Source organism: Patiria miniata, unplaced genomic scaffold (assembly GCF_015706575.1).
Source record: "Patiria miniata isolate m_02_andy unplaced genomic scaffold, ASM1570657v1 HiC_scaffold_25, whole genome shotgun sequence".
NCBI classification, from domain to species: Eukaryota; Metazoa; Echinodermata; class Asteroidea; order Valvatida; family Asterinidae; genus Patiria; species Patiria miniata.
The window spans coordinates 9,531,774-9,551,595 of record NW_024037064.1 but is presented as its reverse complement, the minus strand read 5'-3'; the positions used below and the strand labels follow the sequence as shown (position 1 = coordinate 9,551,595).

Sequence of the window (19,822 nt, the reverse complement as noted above, 5' to 3'; positions counted from 1 at the left end):
AATAGAAACACTAGTCATATCCACCACTATGATCCTCAAGGTGGCATTCTCACGTTGGGGAAATTTGCATATTGAATAGGCTCTGAAAGACTTTTGAAACTAGCATTACGGAACTTGATAATAATGATAGGGACACAAAAGTGCATTTAGACATGTTATTAAAAGGATTCGATAATTCATGCCGTAGAATGGTAAGTAAATTGAAAGAATTTGGCAAGTTACAATAATTAACTTCTGATGTTGAGTTCGTTGTGCATACACAATTACAATGTGTCGAGTAGAGTGTAAACTTTGTAAACTACTTTAAATTGTCTCTGATGAGACAAATACATTTCATTTTTAAGCAAGACGCCTGTAAAGATGCATTTTTTGTGTAATCATTCAATGCTTTTAATTTGTCGTTTATCTCGTTTTGCTTGAATTTAGTTGATTAATGCTGCCTTAAGTGAATGGATATGTAGAGATTCAGAGATTCAAGTTCCAAAAGAAATGAGATCCATGTTTTGATAAATACAAATAAGAAAGGCTTAAAGCATTGAATCGAATCAGTTCATTTTTACATCTCACAAAAAATAAGCAATCAATGGTCTCCAGAGAAAAGAATCACTGTTTGAAAGTAAATATCATTTTTTACTTTTTTTCATAATCAGCAACTTAACCGTCGAGTAAACACAAAAAGTCAAGAGAGTCTTATGTTATCACTAACAACCATCTTGATCTGTATCAAAAATTCAACTGTAAATCACGTCGAAGATCATTAGCAATTTGGAATGTTTAAAACATCAAAAGTATTTTACTTACGAAAAGGATTATTTACTTTCAATTGAGTAGTACATTATTAAACAATTATTGTAACAATCTAAGCCCTGATATAATATTAAAGAGATATATCCATAGAAATCAATCAAAAGAAAGTCTAAATTTAGTGTACACAGCTTGCTATGATAATGATTGTATTACCTGTTACTGTTAGACACTAAAATACGTACGCATGTAATGTAACTTTTTTTTAATTGTATTGCATGTATTTACAATATCTCCATAATGGCTTTTGAGCATTATATTTATATTCTTTCATTATTGTCAGTAATTGAATTTGTAGTTAAAGAGAAAACTCTGGCATAATAAAGTGTGATACCATATAAATTCATCCAGTATTTTTGTGATTTTTTGTGTACCATTTTCTTTAACATTAGAATCATAAAGACATTTTTATGAAAAGTAATACAATTCATTACCTTCCCAAATTATTCATTAAATATGTGATTAAGTTTACATGTAGTTCATTTCTTGGCAGGGGCTTACACGTGAACTTACACGTGGGCTTAAATGTGAACTTGTAGCAGTCCCTAAAGCGATAGCACTGTCGTCCCCTTGTCGTCACGGTGCATTCGCTATATACGGCTTAGTCTGGTCCCCCGAAATGACAACCCCTTGCGTTATTTCCCTATCTGTGGCGCCCAAAACCGCCCTGCGAATACAGAGTGCCCCTCCAAAAAAACACAAACTGGAATGCCGTATTTCCGCTACCCTGAGACTCGAACAACATATGGGTCATTCTATAAATTAGGGGTCCACTCTTCATTGGTGTCCGTGTTACATCTCACATTACATTTTGTAAATTCAGAACACATTCTTTAATGCTTTATACATCCCACAGTTATCATGTAATGCAAATTAGTAACTGCTACACGAATAAATTAGTGGAAGTCAAATTCAATGATATTTCAATTTCAAATTACACACAGGTCAGGTGTGACAGGGACACCAAAATGACACCATTTTGCACCCCAAACGCATAGAATGACCCATATAGGCCTACCAACAATACATGGGTAATACTGTTAAGAGAGATATGATACCGAGATTGCCAGATTCGGTCCAGCAGTTGTTTTGAATTCTATACTCCATTTTGTTAAACAATGAAGTTTGTAGTCATTTCGCCCTGACCAATGAATATATCAAACCGGGCACACGAAGTATTGAAATGGTTATGTAATAATACCCACACGAAAGATATGGGCTTTATATTTCAGGCTCTGCAGCAAAATGCCGAACCGAATCGGGAGAATTTGGTATCTTATTTCTTCTAAAAAGAGTATCCATCCATTGGTATTGGTGTTTGAGTCTCAGCAAGGTAGTGGAAATACGCCGATTCCTTTGATGGCCGCCATCCTGTATTACTACTTCCTGTAGCGCCCTAAACCGACACAGCACTCGTTGGTTTTCTTGATTATTACGTGAATAAACACAATGTAATACTATAGATCATTACTTCACATATTCAGATATCCGTTCGAATCTTAAACTGGTTAAGATGATGTGCTATTTCACTTACAGTAAACATTTGATTGTAGATTCTCTTTCGTACTTTCTTGTCGAATTCGGTCAATAGGATTTTGGAAAGGACTGTACTGTACAATCCATCTTGACCCACTTCCCCAATAAAATAAATAAAAGCTTCAAACAGCTGAATTATAAACTGTAAATAAAAAACGAACACTTTTTAAAGTAAAAAACAATGAAATTTAAAGAAGAAGAATATATATTGACTGTTGACTGAATGCCCACCGCGTTGATCTCAGTTATCATTTATCATGTTTATAGCATCCTACATATATATGTCTCGCAAACGTTTATGTAAAAAATAATATAGGGAGATTGTCGTTTTGAAGGTTGGTACAAAGGACAGCTAGAAACGCACAATAAACGAAACAATAAGTCTCTGTAAATAGAGGGCGGTATGACGACGCATGGACTTGACGGTAATGCACTATACAAGTTCACAGAAAACTGGGGGTGAAGGTCACAAAGCCTGTTGTGTAAATACATGTACACTGGCGCTGTGTACACGAAGGCCTACAGTACATTGTACATTTACATGTAAGTTGTACATGTCGTCACATTGTTATTTTCTGTGGCATACTCAATACACACGGGTTCTGTGTAAGCCTACACTGTGTGCAGCAAGCGCCCTATATTCCCGTAAGTACGCGTTTGAAAAACGACAATCAAGAACAATTTGACCGCACCTTCACCAGTATATATCAAGAGGAAACATTTCAAGAGGAACGTGTAATAACTTGTTGGAGGTACGGATTATTAACAGATTATGTTTGCCTTTAAAATAATAATGAAAATCGCAGGATCACGATTGCATTGATGCGATATCGCTAAATATGAACGATGCTCGAAGTGCAGTGTCAGTTTACCTCAAAAATGGACGAAATTGTATGTGATAACATACATGGTATCTACAATTCGTTTAACTTCCTATTTTTGCAATTATTTTGTGTCCTGACTAGGCCCACACAATCAAGGGATAATGGTAATTTCGAAGAAAAGTAAACATTTCAATTAACACCATCCTAGAAATATTGGGAAATAAAGGCCTATAATGACTATTATCAAATTAAAATTATTCATCTCGTCTTCCGTTCAAAAGATCATGCAGATCAAGATTTGGTCAAATACAAGCATGTGAGTTGTAACTAGACTAGTCTGTGTTTGGTACCAAGACGTTAGTATATTAAAGCGAAGGAGGGCTGACGAGATACACGGACAAAAATCCATTCTCTCCCCCCCCCCGCCGCCCTTAAAAAGGCTCCGGTTTCTGGTATGCGCGCGCCGCCGTAGCAATGCGAGTGGGCAAAATCATTTTTTTAAATATAAGATAATGTCTCAAAACAGCCAAACTCAGCTTAAGCTTAATGTGGCCTCTCTTGGCTCCCATATAATTTGGACAGAATAGGCGGGCACATTTTCCAGACAGTATTGTATTTTTGTGATTGTACTGTGTGTGGAAGCCAGACGTGCGTGTGGAAGCGATGGTCGTGTATCTGGACCCTGTTAACGCTTTTTAATTAGCGCAAAGGGAGCAGACTAATGACCAGCGTGGCAGCACAGGCGGCACGATGTCGCTATCGCTGTATGGTCTGACGTTCCGTTTTCTCTGTTTTTTTTTTGTGTTGACAATCCAAATTTCCCGAAGAATGTTCGTGTCGGTTGAAATCGTAAGTGGGTGCAGAATTCTCAACCCTTATGGCCTTACTGAGCTCACTTCAAGCTCCATCCTGAAGGATGTTTTTGGGAGTTTTAAGAGAATCGAAGCCTCATCTGGAAGAAAATAAAAGTAGGAGGAAAAAAGCCATGTCGCTGCATTGCTTTTGGGGCAAGCTCCATACCAGAAACCAAAGATAATTTTTTTGCCCAAAGCTGAGATCTCATGGATAAAGGAGCATTGGTCCGAGAAAACAATTATTTCATGACATTTATTACCTTGACTTTGAGCTGAAATCAAGAACAACTTGCGTTGTGATGTAGGCCGACATGAAATAATCCCGCGAAAGAGCAGATCCAGAAACAACATTGGGGGGGGGGGGAGCACCCAAAAGATTTTGGTCTCCCAAAAATTGGGTCCAAAAAATTATGGCGAGGGGTCGGGCTTGCTTAAGGACCCCGACAAATTGTTGAGTGTAGATGCTCTATTTTGCAATCTGAGGCAATTTCTGACCAATTATAATTATAACAATGTATGATGATTTTTCGGCTGGAATATAAAAAAGTCTTAACACAATGCGGATCACGTGCATGAAACTTTCCCCATCATAGTCTTGTTGTGTCGTGACGGTATTTATATTTTTATTTGACCAAAGGATAAAACAAGATTAGGTTGGCAACCGTACACATATCCAGAAAATCTATTTTTCTGTTGATATGGCGATTTTTGCATGTATGTATGAACAACAACACGTACGGCATATAGGTAAAAATGCGAAATGGAAGTACCACCAAAACCCGCAAAAGAAGAAACTTTAAAAATAATGTAAACATAAAGTTGTAAATTCTCTCTCTGGGGATATTATTTCGAACGTGTATTACGTGTTAAAACGTCCATGGTGAAATATTAACGTCAACTCCTCCTGCTTATGATGACATGTAGTGCAAAACTGCAAATTCGATGGGTAACATTGTTTATCATAATGTTAAAACAAAGGGTGTTCGGCTCAGAAGCCTTATTGACCTTTTGACTCCCAAGTCTAATCTGTACCCTGGACACCTCATACAACCCCACACTGATAAATGCATGGACTTGAACCAGACTATTCCGCACCTAATTTGCACGTGAATATATATATTTTTTGCAAATGATTCAATACCAGGGAGAAAAAGCAGGTAGTAGGAACGTACTAGTTGACACCATGGGACCAAGGCTCCATACAAATTGGGTGTTTTTTCTCTCCTGAAATATGGACCGTGTCGGATACCCAGCATGTTGCAGGTGATAAACTGAGGTGGCTTCTAAAATACAGGGACGGCTCATACTAATGGTTACTTTTATCTTATAAACAAATGTAATAAACAGTGTTACGTGAGGAAGTTGACTATACGTCAGATATATCAGCATTCATTAAACAAATCTGTGAGCAAAAAAATCCAAAATTGCATTCGGTGGATAATTTCCTGCAAAATCAATAACAATTTGAACATGGAGTATAATTATTACAAGCATGATGATAGTGTGGATAGCAGGTTGACCCATAGGGCTTTGTTAGACCAAGTTTCAGGATTAATAAAATCAAAAAAGATACTTCAATTGATTTTCCCCATTTTTAAAATGTTTAATATACAGCGTGTCCCCAAAAAAATGTCCCTCTGATAGACTGCTAAATTAATTCCAAAATCAAGTATTATTCTCAATTTAGTGTTCAGATTAAAAAAGCCCATGTAATTTTGTAACTTCTGTGAAAATTCCATCGGTCTCGCTTCATTGGTTTTGAATACACAGTCTTTTATGTAACAGCAGTGCTTTTCAGCCCATTCCAAGTTTGCAGGTGGAAGGGTGTGCAGGAGGACAATACAGGTTTACAAGCTGGACATGGAAGAACAAACCATAAGTGGAACACACCCTGTGAAAGCAAACACGACCAATGGAACTGAACTTTGATTAGTTTTCATTTAAAAAAAGTAAATGAACTTGACTTTAGTTACTTAATAACAAAAACAAGAACACAGTTGTTGAAATAAAAGTGAAGCATGGAATAAGGTATTCTTACGCCATGTCGCATGGAATATTGGACAGGGTGCATTTCTTTTTATCAAACTTGGAGTGGGCTGGAAAGCACAGCTGTTACATAAAAGCCTGTGTATTCAAAACCAATAGAGCGAGACCTTTGAAATGTTCACAGGAACTACAGAATTAAGTGGGCTTTCTAAATATGTAAACTTAATTGAGTATATAATTTGATTTTGGTAATTACTTTGTGGTTTATGAGAGGGACATTTTTGGGGGACACGCTGTATATATATATATATATAATATACTACATACATTTTATGAATTGATACTGTAATAGTTCTTGAAATTACTCTCCATTGGCAAAATGTTCTGAAGAAAATAAGTGATTTCAGCAACTTTCCCTTAACACTAAATTTATTGTTTTAAATACCTCAATTTCATCATATCAACCACTATTTTTCAGACCAAAATGGCAACTGGACCTGCAATAAGTTCAGCACTAGAGTCGATCAGCAGACATCATCTTGAGTGCAGCATATGCCAAGAGAGATACCAACAGCCCAAGATACTAGAATGCTTGCATAGCTTTTGTGAGCAATGTCTTCTAAAATACTCCAGCACGAAGCACGAGGGCTCTACAGCTATTCCTTGCCCTGTGTGTCGACAGGAGACGAAACTTCCTGAGGTGGGGGTCGAGGGCCTGAGATCCAACTTTCATCTGATTGGTCTGGTTGAAGAGTTTGAACTACAGGAAAAGCTTGTGTGCGTGGGTGACATGAAGCTGCTGTGTGAGACATGTGATGATGGTAATGAGGCAACACATCGATGTCTGGATTGTGCACAGAATATCTGCTCTCGATGTCGGCTCACACAACTATGAACTGCTGCTACAACTAGCCATGTGATAGCATCGTTGGAAGACATTCGCGAGGGAAAGGTGAAACTGACGATGAAGAAGCATCTGAAACAACAACCCAAATGCACGAAACACGAAGGCGAAGTGACACGGTTCTTTTGCATAACATGTGAAATGCTCATATGCCGAGATTGCACGGTCATAAACCACTGCAAACCAGAACATTCGTACGTCGAGCGTGATGAGGCCACATCAACTTACAAGCAATCATTGGATGAACTGTTTTCTCCACTTGAATTCACCATGATGGATCTCCAGAAATCACGAGAGATAGTTTCAAGAATAAAAGAAGATTTGGGTGTCACAGTAAAGAAAGCCATTACAGAAGTACAAGACAGAGCAGCTGAGATACGAGCAGAGGTAACGGCTCAGGAAAATCGCGTCATTGATGACATCCAAAACATCCAAACAGATCGTGAACAAAAACTGGACGAATGTGAAAAAAATATCGGCTTGGCAGTGGAGAGGATTCAGTTTTCACTCCATACAGCTAAAGAGGTGACAAAGAGTGCATCAGATAGTGACTTTCTCTCACTCTATCCCACAATCAGCAAGGACTTGAAATGGTTGGCAGATCAGAATTTGCCTAGAGTTGACAACAGGCTCGCATTTCTGAAGTTCAAGCAGAGTAAGGGTGTTGGTGGCATCAGTCTGGGTGAGGTGGTGGTGGAGGGCAAATGGGAGCTGTGTCGGGAGTTTGGTAGAGAGGGAAGCGGTCCAGGAGAGTTTAAATTGGCTTGGGGCATTGCTGCTCACCAACCTGATGAGATTGCAGTAACTGACCACTTGAATCAACGAGTTGTGATCTGCAGCATCAACGGCGACCAGAAAACGATCCCGATGCAAAGATGTAAGTTTGAATAACCACGCAATTTACCAAATTATGAACTCAAACATTTTTTTTTCTCTTCTTGTCATTAAGCAATGAGCATTGTCGATAACATCTCCATAACATATCACAGGGTATATAACATTTTGCTTTAATTGATTACATCAAATTATTCAATAAAAAGAAATAATAATCAAAGCGTATAATATAACAAAATATAAACGCCAAAGAAATATGTGCTAAAATTTCAGTCCATTTGGTGTGAAAAAAAAACACCTTTTAAATAACAAAGACATCGTAAAGTAGTGAAGATTCACGTGAAAATGTAAACAATAACTTACTCAGAACATGTCAATAATGTAAAGAGCGGAAGTGATAGGCGAAAATAACTAGAACTCATTCGCCTGCATTCCAATTATTCCCTAAAAGAATATTTACAAGGGCAGATGCAGAACATACTTCTTTGGGTGGGGCCAAAAACAATTTGTTCCCCCCAAAAGGTCCTACAATAACGGGTTCGGGGCCCGCTTCAGGGCCCGGACATTTTTTGAAGTCTAGATCTGGCGCAATTTCTGACCACTTTCATCAAATCGTTTTTAAAGAAAAAATGGTTACATGTGTTGTAACGTCACTTACACAAAAGAAGAAGCTTCGTATTTCTTTTTTTTTTTGGGGGGGGGGGGGCATGGCCCCTGTCCCCCCCCCCCTCCCCTGGATCAACCCTTGATCAACGAATGTGACGGCGTGGACTTGGAGAGCGTATTTATGAGTCAGCGGAGACACATAACGTGATCGTGACGGGCCGCAGCACGCTATAGGCATGCATACGTTGGCCATTCGTTGCGTACGTTCAGCATTCGTTGGATTGACGCTACGCATGTGTTGTCATTCGTTACTATGGACGCTAGTTATACGCTCAGCATCCGTTCCTCATTCGTTGGGCATTTGTCTTATACGTCAGGAGTTCGCTAAAAAAACAGAGTTGGCCGATAATTTGAGCGTATCTGGACTTCGCCAAACTTGGAGAAAAAAATCAGTTTGCTAGGAATACGTTAGTTCTATTCAAAGAAGAATATTTTGTATGAATCTGGCATCTTTTTCCAATCATAAGAGCGAGCTGTAGGCCTGTGCATTACACCTACTGAATAAGCAGCATGTTCAATGACGGACAAACATTGGGGGGAAAATTACGAATTTGCAAGATCAAAAAACCTGCTTTTAACGCATGTTCTAAAAAAACATAAGGGTGACATTTAATTTTTTTTTCTCAAGTAAGGGCACGGATGGTACTTTGTAACGATGTAGTTGATTTTGTGATATAATTTTGCATTTGGGCTGGGTGATTTTAAAAAAAAAGTTTAAAACATTTTTGAGGTCCCAAAACTGGCTAAAAATGCCCCCAAACAAAATGACCTGTTACCATTGCAACGGGCCAAAGAAAAAAAAAATCAATTTGTTACCTCCTTCACCAAGTCGAGGACAGTTATATGAAGTATTTACCTGGACCCACTCTAAAGCAAGCAATCACATCTCTATTTAATATAGTATTTACGCATTTGTCATAGTCGTAACACACGCTTTGATTACCTTCTTGTCCGATGTTTACATAGAATTACAATCCAAATACAACACTGATCATTGGCTTTTTAATATCTTGGCTCTCGCAGATCCACTCGACATTGCAGCTATACACACCAGCAATCGCTTGGTGGTTGTTGAGTTTAACACATCCAATGTGAAGGTGTTCAACAGCGACAGCACGATGGCATACGAGTTCCCAACGGTGCCGCCGAGTGAGGTTGGTAAAACCAAAGTGGACCTCAGGAGTGTTGCTGTCAAGAGTGATGGTACCATCGCAGTGGGTGATATCGGCAAGATGGTGTTGACTGAACATAGCCCCACTGATGGTGAGATCCTACGCATCATACAAGTCAAGATTAAACCGTTGTTTCTGGCTGTTGACAATTATGATCGATTTGTAATCAGTGATAGATTGCAGACCGTGCATGTTGCTGACAGCAATGGTAATTCACAACACACCATTAAACCAACCATTAATGGAAAACAAGTAACACAGTGCAACGGTATCTGTACTGATAGCTCAGGTATCTATGTTGCAATGCTTCATGGTGTTAACACGGGACATATTCACCACTATGACCCTCAAGGTGGCTTCCTCAAGTGCATAGCACAGGGTCTGTACGAGCCTATGGGAATAACATTGAAATCAGATGGCCAGCTGGCAGTGGCAGACCACTACTCAGTTAAAATGTATCACCAGGTGTGAAACGATTATTGTAATCAGTGAAGATGCATTACAAGGTGTAATAGATATTTTTATCGGACATGATAATCTGCGTTGGCATGTAAACAGGGACACAACAGACTGAAATACACTTAATATTGCTAGAAAACGTAACAACATGTCTTAGTTACAAACACTGACCTAGAACGTTTACAGGAATATTCCCTACCAATGACTTGAGAATATGTCTAAATATGTTGCATATACAGTCACCAGTATGTCCATATTTGATGAAATCTACAAACACGGCGATCGTAATTTTATGAGAGAGAATGAATGTGTTTACGAGCGTTCAAGCTTCAAATCAATACAATGCAGCATGCGCATGTGTTGGTGTTGTTTAAGCAATTGGTGTTTTCGATTGATGTCAATAAGTGTAGAATGATTTTCTTGAAACGCTATACAAGAAAGAAATAAGAGTACAATTTATTTTCGGGAATTTGTATTTTTAGTAACCTTGATTTTTGTAAACGTGAAAGGCATGCATTGCTTTAATGGTTCAAATAAATTGAGGGTGTTAATGTCGAGACTCGTGATATCGTAAACATAATATTACATTCATTAACTGAGCTTTACGGAGTGAAAAAAATGCAACACGATAACGCAAACAACAATATTTTATACCTACTGTGATGTTGACACAAAAGTGCATTTGGACAGTTTTAAAAACTAATTCGATAAAATGTGCCTCATGTAAATGATATATTTGGAAGAATGTGGCAAGTAATTCATTAACAATAATTTACTTTTGATGTGCAGTTCATTGTGCATAGAAAATTACAACGAGTCGATTGGAGTTGAACTTTTGTAAACTACTTTAAATGTATCTGAGAGCTATCCATTTTATGTTGTTTGAGGCGCCTGTAAATACGCAATTCATATGGTATTATTCAATGCTTATTAATTTGTCTATTATTTCTTGTTTCCAGTAAATTTAGTCAATTAATGCTGCTTTAAATGAACGAATTTACCTGGATATTCAGATATTTAAATTCCGAAAGAAAATGAGATTTTTTAATCTCGTTTTAATAAAACAATAGGAAAGCTTAATACAATTAATCGAATCACTTCATTTTTACATCTCCAATAATAATAATTCAATGGGCTCTAGAAAAAAAACACCGTCTGAAAGAAAAATATAATTTCTCAGTTATTTTCAATACTAGCAACTAAGTCAGCCCAGAAAAAGTTACGAGTGTCTTATGTTATCACTAACTGTCGTTTTCCCTCAATACTCGAAAATGTGAAATCGCACACAGCACGAGTTTAAAAAGGAATTGCGACAAATATCACAATCTGGAATAAGAGTTGGACATCCTGATCTCTGTCAAAGGTTCAAATTCAAATCCTATTGGAGATTCTTAGCCATTAGGAATGTTTAAAAACATGAAAACGAGGATTAACTTTCAATCGAAGCTTACATTTTTGTACATTTATTGTAACAATATAATCGATTCTGACATTATCTACTGTAAGCTGTGATAAAATATGAAAGGGATTTATCTATAGATATCATCCATAACAAAGTTAAACTTGAGAATGTATTGATTGCTATTATAATAACGGTTTATCTGTTATGCACTAAACTACTAACTAACGTGTAATATAGCTTTTACAATGGAATACATGTATTTACGATACCCTCCATCATGGGTTTTGAACATTATATTTCTATTCCCTGATTATTGTCAGTAGTTAGAAAAAAACTGTGGCACAAAACAGTGTGGTACCATTTGAATTTATCCAGTGGTTTTGTGATTTTTGTGTTCCATGTTTTTTTTTCTTAAGATGACAACCATGAAATTGTTTCCATTAAAAAAAAAAATCATATCTCCTTCAAATATTTCATTAAATATGGGGTTAATTTGACTGGTAGCCCATTTCTTTGCAGGAGTGCACATGTAAATAAAGTCATCTTACAAGCAGCCATGGATGGCAACTCAGGTTTAGCGCTATAGTTGCCGTTATTCCCACTCCGTCGTGCATTCACTATATATGACCTAGTCTGGTCCCCTGAAATGACAAACCTTATGTGCATTAACATTATTGTAACTGTAGGCCGAAACCGCCCTGTCTATATTTTACTTCTTATAGCGCCCGAATTCAAACCGCCCCACAACTTAATTGATTAATCGGAAAATAAATAATATGTAATACAATGTATTACAGGTGCTTATGGGTTAATACATCGGAGGTTACTTCACCTTTGAATCTTAAACCTGGTTAAGATGATGTGCTTTTTCACATGCAGCTGCATTTATTGTCGATACCTGGAAAATTCATGTCTTATTGTAAACGTTAAGTAAGGAGCCTCGTTTAAGAGCAATCTTGACATAGAAAGTGGCATGACTCATGAAATCGACGATCACGATTAACCTCGAGCAACACATTTATCAGTTGGATTCTCTGCGTTAGTTCTTAAAATGTGGGTACAGTAATGTTTTTACGTTGTTTCTGCCGTACGTCACTGTTTTGCCCGCCTAGCTTCTGGCAACCAACGTGACAACTCCATATCTTGCATTGCTAACGGGCCTCTCAGGGGTTGTTTTGGAAGTCGGCCAATATATTTAGTCCATGGATATCCTTTTGCACAGCAAAAGTCTATAGCATGCGAGCAGATGATCCATTACCCAAAACAAAATTGCGTCTTGACCGGGACATTACGACCCATCGTAACCCATTGTTGTTTTACAATAACATGGCAGCCCAAATTGACCAATCAACTGCTAAGTTCACATTTCTGATCGAAATGGCTTCCCAATTTCTAAATTTGTCTCCGATTCGCTGGCACGCGGGGTCGTATACAATTTGTATTTGTCACGTATATCCGAGACTTTGTTTTCGGTGAGCTCCGGCTAAGAATCGGGTGATACTCTGACTACCAAATATTGGGGCCAGATGAAAGAACAACGGCCATTTCAGAATGTGGCTGAATAGACACTTTGACGTTTACTTTTTGTCTAAAAGAAAACAGGTGTACTCCCTTTGCCGTAAAGAAAATAACTAAATTGCATACACTCTTCCCTGTTGACCATTAGTAGAAATCGTTGACAATAGTAATTACATTCGAGTGTACATTCTCTTTCGCACCCACTTGTCGAAATCGGTCACTTTTGAAAATAGAAAGTGGGTGGGGGTTAGGGAAGAGTACACCAATCCCGAACAAAAACCTCAAGAATGCATAGGCCTAACTGCCCCTGTGCCATCGATGACTATAGTACACAATGTAGAGTAGCTAGGGCCTGTTAACTGAATGTCCACAAGGCTGATCTCATTCATTATAATATAATCATACATATTATATCAAAAACAGTATTTAACCAGATTGTCGTCTTGGTAGTTGGTACAAACAACAGCTAGTATTCTTAAACTTTGAGAAACCCACCACAAGTAACGAGGCAGTAAGTTCAGGAAATAGAGGGCGGTATAACGACGCGTCGAACCCGTCTAACGGTTAAGCACGATTCAAGGCTGAATCGACGAAGTTCACAGACAGTTGAGGTTGAAGGTCACAAAGGCTTTGTGTAAACACAAGGGAACTGTGCAAAAGTGCGTTTCCTGCGTGGGTTACATGAACTGTAGGCCTAATGTACATGTACATGAAGTCATATTGTGTGGCATGTACATGTACATTCCGATACATGTGAGATCAGTAAGCCTACAATATGTGCAGCACGCGCCATATTCCCGGAAGTACGTGTTAACTGGAAGAAGAATCCTCAAGAAAATGTTCGATCGCACCTGCATCAGCATGTACCACAAATCTGTTTCAAGAGAAGCATTAAACTCGTAGAGGTAAGCAAATGTTGTGTAAATTATTTCTGTCAGTTAACGGATAATGTTTGCCTTTAAAATAGCAATGAAAACCAAGGAATTATACACGGCTACATTATGTATAACCACTGCATACGCTATCACTGTACTTAACAAAAAATAAACGATGCTCGCATGCTAAAGGTAAAACAAATATTCTCTTGACTTAGAGTCAGAGCTCAATCGGCAACGCAGCAGCATTGGTGCTCGAGAAAAACAATAGTACTGCATCATTAAGTACTTTGAGTTTCAGCTAAGAAGGCCAATTCGCATAACGATGTACGCCGAAATGAACAAAAAACTCGGTTCAGTACCCCGACTGGGCCTGAGTTAACAAAGCAACACTCCCTGTACAGACCACACACGTTGGCCTGTGTGTCTACCACAAAAATTGTAAGGGTTAATGGTCTACGGTACATCAAAATATGAAACCCGGTGAAGATATATATATATGATATGTTCATGTGACATGATATATGATGTTTTAAAAGGGAATAAAAAAGTTAGCAAATACTAAACTAAAAGGCTAGCTACATGAAAGTTTCTATCTGTTTTGAAGCCCAAAGGATAAAACAGGAGTTGGGTGGCAAGATATAAACATCCGATTCTACTGTTCATAATGCGATTTTTGCATGTTATTATGTATTAACAAAGTACACAGGAGTAATTTTTGATCTAAAATTAAACCACATCGGGACAACTGAAGAACAAATTGGAATTTAACGCAAGCGCTTCACAAAAAAACCCAAAAGGTGACACATGGAGGCAAAAATGTTTTAACAAAAACAATCACCATTCCAAGGGCTTACTTAGATTTAACATCGCTCCAATAGTAACCCTAGGTGGTAAACTCGCTTCCTTTATCTGATTCGATACCGCTATAGACAAAGTATTAGATATAGTTCATTGTGAATTATAACGTCCAATTTACAAAAAAAAGTCAACTTCGTTCTATTTTAATTGTAATATAATTTAGTGTAAAACTAAAGCATCACTCTCGTTCAATTTTGATTACAATACAATTTAGTGTAAAACGTCAAATTTGATGGGTGAGATCGTTTTTCATAACAAATTGTGTTTTTCGGATCTCAGGGTCAAGAACGAGAACATATATGAAAATCATCATCACTGTAATGAAGGACAATTTGTCTACGTATGCGAAGACGTTACACGGCTTTTATATTTAATCAGAACAATTTCATTTTCATTTAGGAAGATATGGCGACTAGCGAACCAGTTAGTACAGCTGTAGAGAAGATCAAGAGGCATCGCATTGAGTGCAGCATCTGCCACGAAAGATATCAACAGCCCAAGATATTAGAATGCCTGCATAGCTTCTGTGGGCACTGTCTGCTGAAATACTACAGCACGAAGCATCAGGGTTCTACAACATTTTCTTGCCCTGTGTGCCTACAGGAGACGAAACTTCTAGAGGCGGGAGTGCAGGGTCTGCAAACCAACTTTCATCTGATTGGTCTGGTTGAGGAGCTTGCACTTCAGGAAAAGATAGTGGGATCGGCTGATATTGGTCTTCTGTGTGATATTTGTGAAGGGGGCAAGGAGGCAACGCAGCGATGTCTGGACTGTGGTCAGAATTCGTGCTCAGTCTGCAGTAAAATACATCTTCGGTTCGCTTCCTCATCAAACCACCAGGTTGCTCCATTGGATGACATTCGTGAGGGGAAAGTTACACTGGTGAAGAACCATAAGAGACAACACCCGAAATGTCCGACCCATGAGGGGGAAGTGGCACGGTTCTTTTGTACCACTTGTAAAATGCTGATCTGCCGAGATTGTGCTGTCGTAAACCATTGCAAACCAGAACACTCATATGTTGAGACAGATGAGGCCACATCCGTTTTCAAGCAGTCATTTGCTGAACTGTTTACTCCACTTGAAAACAGTATGATGGAACTCCAGAAAGCACGGGAGAATGTCTCAAGAATGAAAGAACATTTGGGTGTCACAGCTAGGAGAATCACGACAGAAGTGAAAGACAGAGCAGATGAGATACGAGCAGAGGTAACGGCTCAAGAAAATCGCATCCTCGACGCCATCCAAAATATCCAAACAGATCGTGAACAAAAACTGGACGAATGTGAGAAAACTATGGGCTTGGCGGAGGAGCGAATTCGGTACTCCTTAGACACAGCCAGAGAGGTGGCAGGGACTGCATCGGGTAGTGACTTCCTCTCACTTCAACCCACAATCAGCAAAGGCTTGAAAATATTAGCCGGGCAGAAAACTCCCAGAGTTGACGACAGGCTTGTGTTTCTGACATTTGAAAAGAATGAGGTGGTTGGCGACATAAATCTGGGTAGGCTGGTGGTAGGAGGCAAGTGGGAATTGTGTCGTGAGTTTGGTAGAAAGGGACGCGGCCCAAAAGAGTTCAATGTGGCTTGGGGCATTGCTGCTCGTCATCCTGATGAGATTGCAGTGACTGACTACCACAACAAACGAGTAGTGGTCAGCAGCATCGATGGCAACCAGAAGACCACGATAAAATTGCAAGGATGTAAGTTTAAAAAACTGAGCAATCAATACTGACATGATACTGCTACAACTCTTAACATTTAAGGCATGCCGATCGCATCGCTATAGTATACACGCATTTGTGAAAGTCATAATGCTTCGAGTACCTCTAAAAATGCCGTCATGAATTGCAATCCAAACAGACTATTGATCATTGTTTTTGTTTTTATTTCTTGACTCCCACAGATCCACGCGGCATCGCAGCTACACGCACCGACAATCGCTTGGTCGTTGTTGAGGAACGTGCATCTAATGTGAAGGTATTCAATAGCGACAACACGCTGGCATTCGAGTTTCCGACGGTACTGCCGAATGAGGCCGGTAAGCCCATTGTGAACCTCCAGAGTGTGGCAATCAAAAATGATGGTGCCATTGTAGTGGGTGATGTCAGGAGAAATGTGTTGACTGAGCACAGTCCCTCTGATGGTCAGCTCCTACGTACCATAAGAACCAGGATTAAACCTTACTTTCTAGCTGTTGACAGTAGGGATCGATTTGTAAGTAGTGAATTATCACAGGTAGTGCATGTTGCTAATGACAATGGTACTACAAACTGCAGCATAAAACCAACCATCAATGGTAAACAGGTAAAGCAATGCAACGGCATTTACACCGATAACTCAGGTTTCTATGTTTCAATGTTCAATGGTATCAATGACGGTCATATCCACCACTATGACCATCAAGGTGGCTTCATCAAGTGCATCGCACAGGCTCTGCACTCGCCCTGGGGAATTGCATTAACATCAAATGGGCAACTGGCAGTGGCTGACCAGTTCTCAGTTAAGATATATCACCAGGTGTAAGGGTACATTGTATATCGAGCATGATATCTTCAACAATCATGTCGTGATTTTCAATCCAATGAAAGTCATGAAATACTGATTAAACATGTAACAAAGATTACATACAGATTTAAATGGCGCCCCTATTTTGTAAGGAAGTTCTGCATGATGCAATTGACAGCCCAATTAATAAGCCAAATAAATAAGCTTTCTTTTAGCACAAGATTTATTCAAATCACTTATGCACCTTTCGAGTAACGGAATTTGAACACAATCACACTTTTAAAATTTTGTCCACGGATAATATTTAAGGTACGCGATATTTCAGTAAAACGAAACCTTGTAGTATAATGGAAACCATTTCAGAATAATCACTTAAGTCTCTGGGTAGCCAGGTGGAAGGCAGGGGAATACTATAAACTCTTGACAATAAAGCATGTTGTTTTAGCATTGGAAGCAGAGGGTGTTTAAATAAAGGTTACATTTTTGATATGTGAAACTGTTTACGTTTCGCTGAAATATCACTTACCTTTACTGTGATCCGTGGACAAAACTATAAAACTGTGTTTGTGATTTAAAGTCCATAACTTGAAGAGTACCCGAGCAATATGATATGATGTATTCTTTTACTTAAAGAAACTAATTAATTGGGCTTTTAAATTATAGATGATGAACGCGCTACATGTAATACATATTTTGTTTTTTAAATAGGGGGCACCATTTGGGTTTCCTTTTTTTTTTAACTCACCCTGTATACATGTGTTTTAGCTCAAAATACGGCATAAGATTATTACTGGTAATAGTTTGAATTGCTTATCAATGGACTTTACGACAGCAACTGTAGTTTGTTCCCACGTCCAGTCTGAATTCCTTTCAACTGTGGGATCTTATTCGATTAAATCTACTTAAGCGAAAAACAAAAGTACGGTATGAGAGAGGAATGAATGTGAAGAGCATCGTACTACAGGGTGTCCAAAAAAATTGGTGATTTGAATCCCCAGCGCAGTTGGCAAATGGAGGCAAGTTCATATTTAAGCATTTCTGTCCCTTATGGATTGATAGTATGATCCAATTTTTTTGGTAGATAACAACCAAAACACATAGCATTCTTACCATACATGATAAGAAAATTTATGCATTCAGGTTTGCTTGAATTTGTAAAAAAAGGAGAGTGGGCATTTTTTTTGGGGGGGGGGCACCCTGTAAAGAAATGCCACATAAATGTTGGAGTGCGAAATGGTGGAAGTACGCGATCAGGTCTATATTTGTGAAAACAAAAACCATTTCAAGACCGAGTACTATGCTGATAACATTGAAAAGATTACATAGAGGTTAAGAGCTAGTGATGTTATATTTTACAAATTAGAGCATTTCGCATTTCTAGCAACTCGAAATACATTTCGCGTAGTTCATCTAATTATACTTCGTATCTATTTGTAATAGATACGTAGTCTATTTGTAATAGATACGGAGATCTGTGTAAACTTACGAAAACAAACATTCTTTTCGGGATTACCCATTCTTTACTTTTTTTATTTTCTATTACTTTACTTATGTCATCTGCTGCATCCGAGAAAGGCTTTGTATTTGACGAATTTCAGTTGCTGTGTTGTCATTTAAGGACACATTGCAAAATTAAATCATTAACTACATGAACCTCGTTGCTCAGTGAACAATTTTTTTCACTCAAAGGTAAGGTAGATTATTTGTAGCTACCTACAAATTAACCGACGAAATTACTGTTGAAAAGCTTACTTGAACTAAAAATAGAAATGCCTATAAACTCGTTTTTTTCTGGCATGCTATTATATTGAAGAAAACAAAACAAGAAGGCCATTTCTAAAAATGCGTCAAGTCACGCAGTGTTTGAAATTTTCGTCAGTAGTTTGTTTATAAAAGTACTAAAATACAATTTAAAAGTAGGCAGTTAAGAATTGATATGAGAAACAGATGTAAATCAATGAATAAAATAGGTATAAATGTAGAATTATATGTGTACTTACAATTTTATTTTTGTCCAGACTTCAAACTTGAAAATTGCCAGCTGAAGGTATTGTCCCATATGAAAATCAACAATGTCCAGTTGACCTATGAAAAAAAAAACAAAGTAAAATTTTGTAAACAAAACCTACTTTTTTGCAATGGATCTCATGTACATGTATGTAGCAGTGTGTATTTTACAGACATTCAGAGTAGGCCGCGTCTTTCCTGAAATCGTTAAGGCCACCGCTGCTTTTCAGATCCCATTGCTATTCAGATAGTTCCAATGACTAAAAAGGAAGAAAAATAACCACCAAACAGCAAACAACCCAACAAGCCAATGTATAATACCCAGTCCTAAAATGAAAATAATTAATTTTTGAAACTATTCGTAACACGCAAACCTCTCGAGCGAAGGACTGCATCGCTAAGATAGCTGACATGCAAAGGGTCTGTAATAAAGGGACAAAACGTCATCACGGTCCGTCTCTCCCTCATACGATTCTTGCGTCTGCCTACAAGTGTCCTTTAAGTACACACTTATATTAACTCGTGGGGCAGAGCACGAAATAGATTGAGACATAATAATTAGAATGTTGCCTTCAGTGATGAACAGGCCTGTAATTTACCGAGTAAAAGACAT

General features: G+C 38.2%; 2 protein-coding genes across 2 annotated transcripts; both read left to right on the top strand.

Annotated features, from left to right (window-relative positions):
- Positions 1-6,968: 6,968 nt before the first annotated feature.
- LOC119733010 (transcription intermediary factor 1-beta-like) lies at positions 6,969-10,051 on the top strand. Its single transcript, XM_038206591.1, has 2 exons — positions 6,969-7,785; positions 9,432-10,051. Exons 1-2 carry the CDS (start codon positions 6,969-6,971, stop codon positions 10,049-10,051), a joined length of 1,437 nt encoding a protein of 478 aa, XP_038062519.1.
- Positions 10,052-15,094: 5,043 nt separating this feature from the next.
- Positions 15,095-18,218, top strand: LOC119733314 (tripartite motif-containing protein 2-like). Its single transcript, XM_038206910.1, has 2 exons — positions 15,095-16,397; positions 16,601-18,218. Exons 1-2 carry the CDS (start codon positions 15,101-15,103, stop codon positions 17,218-17,220), a joined length of 1,917 nt encoding a protein of 638 aa, XP_038062838.1. The 5' UTR covers positions 15,095-15,100; the 3' UTR covers positions 17,221-18,218.
- The last annotated feature ends 1,604 nt before the right edge of the window (positions 18,219-19,822 follow it).